This window comes from Apis florea, unplaced genomic scaffold (genome assembly GCF_048593485.1).
Source record: "Apis florea isolate Af1SG1 unplaced genomic scaffold, ASM4859348v1 contig_3496_pilon, whole genome shotgun sequence".
Lineage (NCBI taxonomy): Eukaryota > Metazoa > Arthropoda > Insecta > Hymenoptera > Apidae > Apis > Apis florea.
Window position 1 is genome coordinate 2,183,903 of NW_028256773.1, and position 7,774 is coordinate 2,191,676.

At 39.5% G+C, this 7,774-nt stretch overlaps 1 protein-coding gene across 1 annotated transcript; it reads right to left on the reverse strand.

Annotated features, from left to right (window-relative positions):
- Positions 1-637: 637 nt before the first annotated feature.
- LOC100870725 (dietary and metabolic glutamate transporter-like) lies at positions 638-4,265 on the reverse strand. Its single transcript, XM_003690470.4, has 6 exons — positions 3,978-4,265; positions 3,444-3,720; positions 2,721-3,306; positions 2,219-2,351; positions 1,854-2,095; positions 638-880 (listed from the first exon to the last, which is right to left on the reverse strand). Exons 1-6 carry the CDS (start codon positions 3,979-3,981, stop codon positions 743-745), a joined length of 1,380 nt encoding a protein of 459 aa, XP_003690518.1. The 5' UTR covers positions 3,982-4,265; the 3' UTR covers positions 638-742.
- Between the last annotated feature and the right edge of the window lie 3,509 nt (positions 4,266-7,774).

The following is a 7,774-nucleotide window of genomic DNA, read 5'->3' on the forward strand; positions in this document are numbered from 1 at the left end:
TGCTTTGCCGGCGTAAATGCTAACGTTTCCCGCAATTTTCTTCGCGTTAGTTATATTATTATTATTTCGATTTTGCACCCCATTTTTCTTTCCCTTTCTGCCACCCACTCGGAGTTCTTCGCGAGAAGAAATTTGAGGGGGGAATTGTTTTCTCGTGAAGAAGAGAGAAAAGATCGAGAGAAAGTTGTACAAATTTTGTTAAAAGCATCGTGGAGATTACGATTTTAGAACGAGGAAATTTCTCGAGCAATTTTTCTCGCCAGGACGAATTGAAATTCGAAATGAAATCGATTAATCTTTTAATGGAAAGTTTATTGATTCTTGTAAAATCAATTGTTTAAACAACGTGTATAATAATAATAATAATAATAATAATATATATATATATAAATAAAATAATTGCTTTAAATTTTATTCGATACAAATTACAAATTGCATTAGAAAAATAAATAATACCTATAACAATGTATCCAAATTCTTATCTCACTTCGGATACATTTTCTTTTCTGGGATATACAATCGATGAATTTACACAAGTACTATATCACCGTATTAATAAGTAAAAGTTATTGATTCTCGTATTCATAAAAAAAAAGAAAAAAAAAAAAAGAAAAGAGAAAGAAAGAAAAAATCTGTATAATAATAACAATATCGATAAAAATATATATTTTACTCGAAGCGAAAAGTATAATAATATAAATAAGGGAAAAAGTACGGTATCACAAATTATTTATTCCATTTGTTATTGTTCTTCCGCTTCTATCCCGTGGTAATTCCATTCTTGAATCTCTGCCGAACCGAAGATGGTGAATACAACAAATGCGGACATTTGTGCAATAACGGTTATCCAGAACACGTATCTCCATCGTGCCATAGTATGCTACGTTATAAACATAACATTTGGAAAAAGTAAATGGAAATGTTGGCGTAATTTTTAATTATTATAATCGCGTTAATTATATCGCGAATTATATTTAACTCGAAAGGGAGAAAAAGAAAAAAGAAACGGATAAGAAGAGCGACAAGAATATTAAGAGTCAAGAATAATAGTATCACGGTTAAAGACAGCGAATAAATGAGGGCAGTTTATAATATTCCACGCGTGTTGGGTTAAATTTAATCCGGAGTTTCGTAATTTGTGAACGACGTTCAAATATTGGCCGCATTATTATTACAATTATTTGTTACAACTTTTTTTAAATATCACTTTAATATTTAATCCACTGCTCGAACACGATTTATCATTTACATAAAAATAGCTTGGTTAATCAATCATCAACGTTCAATGCTCAAATTGCACGGAGTGCAAAAGATTATGTAATCTAATTGTGGATAATAATACGTGATGATTCAAGATGCGGTCGAAGAGGAATATAGGAGAAATAAATTTGATCAGAAACGTGGGAAAAATGTGAAAATTTCGGATGCTTCGTAACAGATAAATTGAATTCTCGAAAATATCTCCTATGACGTATTGGGATTTTCAAAAGATTTCGATCCGAATCCGTATCTCGAGACGAGGTTCCTCGAATACTCGATCAGTAAACATTTCCGTTCTGATTGTATCCAAGAAAATTCGCCCTGAAAATACTGGATAGGAATCTCGTTCGTCGAGATTTTCACAATTTTCGTAATTAAATATAATTCTCTCGGTCGATTGTACACACGCTGCAATCGTTGATGATCGATCGATCATATATTCGACGATAAAATTTCTTTTCTAAAATTTCATTTCTAGCTTCCGTTACGATCGTTTCCCTCGTTTATGATTTATCGATATTATTCGGGGGAAAAAAAAAAGAAAAAGAAAAAAATCCGATATTTTCGAGTTCTTTGATTTCTCGATCTCTTACCCCGGCCTCCGTAAGTGCGCCCACAATGGCGGGCAAAAGAAACGCTGAAATAGTTCCTGGAGTATTTGTGATACCCATTAAAATTCCAGCATAGTTGGGCGCCAAGTCGTTGTGGTTGGCAAGATGGCCGACAAAAATGGAACCTCCTAACATTACGCTCAGCATCAAGAGTACGACGGCGATTACTCGATAGCAACCGATATAAGTGATAATCAGGAGGAAAACACTCGGTGGGATGCAACCTGTGATTAAGAAGTGCAATTATTTATTTTCAATAATAGGATAGCAGAGGTGGAGAAATTTTAGATCGAGCAGAATCAGGGAAAGGTTATGTTACATGCCGAGGATCAATATAGGGAACTCACTCATTCCTACTGCGATCTTTCGTCCACCGGTCTGGGTCCAATAATTCTTTAGTCTGCCCCAATCCAGTACCCTTCCCAAGACCGGATTCATTATTGCGGCCAAGAGATACGGCAAGCAGCTTAAAACCGCGTTCTGACAAATTACCAAACCGATATATAGATAACTTTGACAAATCTTGTAATTTACGCCAATGATTAAATCATTCCACGAGCGATTGCAACAAGAGGGTTACACGTAATATTTATTGCTATATTGCGTTAACTAATAATAATATATATATATATATAATAATGCCGCGATTAAATTATTTACTTTTCACTCAAATTATTACCACATATAATCGATCGACCTACACTCGTTATCTATCCGCCCTTACGAATTACAATAATCGTGATAATTTTGTTGCTCCGTTGTTAAAAATTTATATAGAAAGAAAATCGAAAGCGTTCATGGGATGACTTAATGTGAAAAATTTCAAAAAGAATCGAGTGGCCGACTCACGGATTGAATGTCGAATCTCAGAATCTTGTTCATGTACATGGGCAGCTGTGTGAGCAAGAAGTACCAAGCGAAGTTTCCGAACGTGTTGGTGTAAATCAGGGCGAGAAACGGGACCGATGTGAAAATGGCTTTCCACGGTACCTTCATCTGCACCGATTCAAGGCCACGGTGCCCGTACGAGGTCACTATGTAGTGCCTCTCCTCCTCTGATATGTAATATTGCGTTTCCGGGCTTTCGCGGAAGAAAATGATGAAGACGACGCACCATATCAACGAGAGGGCGCCGTGTATGTAGAAAACTGCCTCCCATCCGAGGCTGTGCAGTATCAATCCTGACGTGAGGATGGAGATCACGGTGCCGATCGACGTGCCCGAATAAATGATACCGAACCATAAGCTCTTCTCCTCGTAAACGACCCATCTCCCAACCATGATGGCAACGATAGGAAGATTCGGCGCGCTCACCACACCCATCACGAATCTCGTAACGTAAAGTAGCCACAGCACGGGCGCCACTAATGGCACTATCAGTGTCAGGATCGCGTTCCCCAGCACGCAGATCAGCAGTGCGTTCCTCGAGTTGAAGCTGCAAAAGTATCGTGTATTTGTGAATGAGTTCGAGAAACGAGTACAGCTCCTTCGTCGAATTCGGCGTGGGAAATGGGAAAATATTTTTCGAAGACGACTTTCAAGTTCGATCGTTTAATTTGTATTCGCACTTACCGATCCGCGAAATATCCGCATGGGAACATGCCTACCAAGTAACCGGCGAAATAAATACTGATAGCCAAGCCTCGCTGCGTCGAAGTCCATTCGAACGGGCCCTCTATATCGACGACTTCGGCTATAGGAGCAAAATCGCATTCGTCCGACGCGTCCGGTACTTCATCTCTGTATTTCACCATGCCGACGACAGCCACGGCTATGTTCACCTTCAACCCGTAGACGATCATGTTCGCGATGCAGATCATTATGGCAAACAAATATCTCACGTATCCCACTGTTGCGAGAAATATAAATTATAAGCGTGAAAAACGATCTATTTAATTAGATTAGCTTCCGAAAGCTTGTGTAAATGTGTCGTGGACAATTTTAATAAGCTCGAGATTTCGAAGGGAAAAAGAAATTGTATTGGAAGAACGGTTTGTCTCTACAGACGAAGATAAATAAACAGTTAGAAATATTAATTTTCTTTGACAATTTGTGTTGGTCAACGTTGAGCAACGTTTGAAGAGAACTATTCGTTCTCTCGCTTACCCATCTTTCTCGATTTTTCTTATTTCGACCGAATTGAAATTTTAATTCTCCCTTCGTACACCACGTTTACAGCAGTTCGTTACAGCTGTTGCGCCGTCTATTTTCCTTATCGATCGCGAAAATCGGTTTCGTCGCTTCTTTACATCCACCTATTCATCGATGTTTATGGTTGAGAGTATGAGTTTCTTCTTCTTAGGATGTATCGGTTCCTCAAAATGAGATTATACGTCAATGCTATTCGGAATTACGCGTTTCCTTTGTTTCCAGTATCGATGTTAATGTTCGAGTATCGATTATGTGCTGTCGAGTAAATTGAGTCGAGTTCAATTTACTTCTTATTTATTCATTTTTATTTTGCGTTTGAAAGCGTCTCAGATAAATCTGTCAATTTTATTTAGTGGATCTGTTAAAGAATAGCGGAATTTTTATTTTTCCTTTTTTATTTTTAAATTATATCGTCGCCTAGAGATTCGATGGATCGAGATTTGATAGATCGAGATTTGACCTCGTTCCATTTCACTCCAATGGCAATATCATTCTTCTTTTAACGTTCGTAGCGATGTTTAAAGAAGTATCGACCGCTTAAAAGTTTTTATTGTGCAACGTCAACCTGTTGAATGCTCCTACTATGTATACGTTACATTTCCACCGCTTACTCTATGAATCTAGTGACATTAGCGATTCCTATCAACGGATAAATCGCCATAAATATCGAATAAACGGCGCTTTTGCCGTTGTCGTTGGGAATTTCAGTTGCCATAAATTTATTATCTTTTCTGATGAGAACAATCAGATTCGGTTGGTATGTTGATGATATGTCAGTTGTTATATCATTGGATGGATATAATACACGCAATTTTTTTTATTGCATATTTTATTGTACTGTATTATTTATTGTATTACAATTATTCTATATTTTATGATAAAATTGTAACATGAAGTTTAATTCGGATTTTGTTATTTGAGACAATGGACGAAATTAAATTATCAGATTTATTATTTTGATTCAAATATCACATTCGAAATTCGACCAGAATGCGACTACGAGATACGTAAAGTTTTAAATAAATTTAAATCGTATTCGTATAATAAAATATATATTGATTTTATAAGGATTATTAAAATTTCATTTGTGTAATATTATTATTCAAAATGAGATTCAAATATCTTAATTCGAAGTCAAATATTGTTTTCGATGGATAGAATTCGCTTCGTAGATTCGATCTGAAACTAGTAGAGAATGGGAATGTAAGATGTCAAGTATCCGGAATTAAGGTTAATAGATGTTATAAATTTAATCTCGGATTCGCAGAAAATTATCAAATTAGGTGGATAATCAGTTACGCAGATGTCCTGATACATTTAATCCAGATGGAACTTATTAGATATAGTGATTTATACATTTATCACGCTCCATTTGCGGTCTGCTTAATAGGAGAATAAAATTAGACTCGCGGCATTTCACGATTCATATTACATTATGTGTTTAATCTGGCATTAACATAGTGTAACGTTCGAATAAATCATGCATTTCTCTTAAATAAAATATCCATATATATATATATATCATTATGTATTATGTCTCTAATATATAAGCATCGAGATAATATCAAACGCATATCGAATCGTTATAAATATCTTAACAATGGTTTCAACGAAAAATACACGTAAAATTACGTGTGTTTTAAAAATGCTTGAATATCAGCATGTGCAATAACGATACAACAATACGAGATCATTGTAAGATCGAACATGTATTTACAATATTTTTTCTTCATGCATCTAAATCTAAATCTACACCTACAAAAAAAAAACACATACATTCTTTTACACCACATGCTTCTACAAATCATTGTTTCGTTTCTTATCGATCCAAGGAAATTTTACCTGCTCCATTCAAGTATACCGCTCGACTCGACACACGTTTGACAAACATGCACCTGTAACGACCGACAACCGAGCCCGATCGATACGCCGCCTGAGACTTCCTTTAAACGTCGGCTCTTTTCACGTCGCGATGCAAACGACAACCGTAACGAAATGTTTCGCTAGAGAACGGCGGGGGCGGGAAGGATAGGGGTGATTACGACGACAGCCTGCCGAGAGACGGATGACACGAGTCTAAAAGGCGACCAGGTCGCGCGTGTAAGATCGGCCAAACTATCTTCCTCGTTTGTTCCCTCGAATCGAGAGGTGAACGTTCGCGCGTATCCGCGAATTCCACTCGAGAAAACGCGAAGCCTCGACACGTTAAAAATGAACGTGCCATCGCGCTCGGTCGAGAATAGACCAAAGAGCGAGGGAAAGAGAGAGCGAGAAGAGGAGGATCGTGGAAGAGGGGAAACGAAGAGGAGAGGACGACGGGTTCTATAAGGAGGGACAACCCGTTTCACGACAGCTCACGGGCGCGAAGAACTCTTGGAGGCGCGAGGACAACGATGCCCGGTGACCGATTAGACGGTTGAAAATCCCCGTGGATGGAACCGGTCTGAGAAGATTCAAGGCCCTCGAGATGCGGCGCATTGTCGGCGGAGCTCGCGTCGGTCAGCCACTTTGCCGTCTCACGATTCCCCCCGCAATGTAAACACACGGAACCGGTGGAAAAGTGGCGCAACCTACTCGAAATAGAATCAGTCAAAAGGCTGACACTTCTCGCCGGTGGAATACCAATTAGCCGGTGGAAGTCCGTTCTGCTAACAAGCGTGATGCCCTCTTTGCGTTCTTCGTGCCCCACTCGTCGGACCACCTAGCGCGAAAGTGAAGCGATACAAGGCGAAGAGAACGCTCTTTTCCTACGTTACTATGGATGCTAGGCCGACTCCTAATTATAGCAGACGTTCGTCAATTTTTACTTCTTTCTCATCGTTACGTTTGTTACACGGATTCGAAATTTCGCTCGGATAGAAATCTAGCTGATGGCTAATTTGATGAGAGAAATCAATCTCTGCGACTTTCCTTCATTTTATTATACGTTTAACGATAAAAATCACTATATATATATATAATTAGAGTGCGGATCTTTATGCACAAATATGAATTTTTCCAATCTTCATCCACGTCATAACTCCGCAATATCATGATTCGAAATATTTCGACGAGAAACAGCGCGCGTCTACTGTCATCAAATTGGAAAAACAAGCAGCAAGAGACAGACGCAATAATTATCTTAATTATCTTATCGCGTTTCGATAACGATTTTTCCCCATTATCCGTCCCCATCTCGAACGAATTCCGGAGGTGGAGGGGAAACGCGTGGCCGAGATAGAAGATTGGAGCGGCGATTGCGAGCAGAGTGTCCGTGACGCGTGGATTGGAAATGGAAAACGCGAAGGTGAACGGCGATACAGGTATCGTATCGGTAAAAATGCGCTGATATATGCGGGCATCGGTTGTATACGACGAGATATACGACGCGATACACCGCGTCCCCTCTGTCTCTCCCCGTCTTCGTTCGACCTGCCCCTTCTGGACCCCTCCACACTGCCCACATCCCCCCAACATAATCGACCCATATTTCCCCGCCGCAATGCGTCAACTTCCCCGCGACCCCGTCCCGCGCCGCTATTTTTCATTCCTGGCCCGTGATCTCGGGTGTCCAAATTCACCTTCCGTGTCATCGAGAGCATCTACTATTCCATTCCCGTCGCCCGTGGCGTGGCGTGGCGCAGAGCGAGCCGGCCGTGGAAATTTCTTCAGGAGGCAGGACGAACGAATCGACGGTGTTCGAATGACAAACAGTCATCGTAATAGACACGCCGAGCGTCGTGCTATTTCTTTCTCGCAGGAAATTTGGAAAG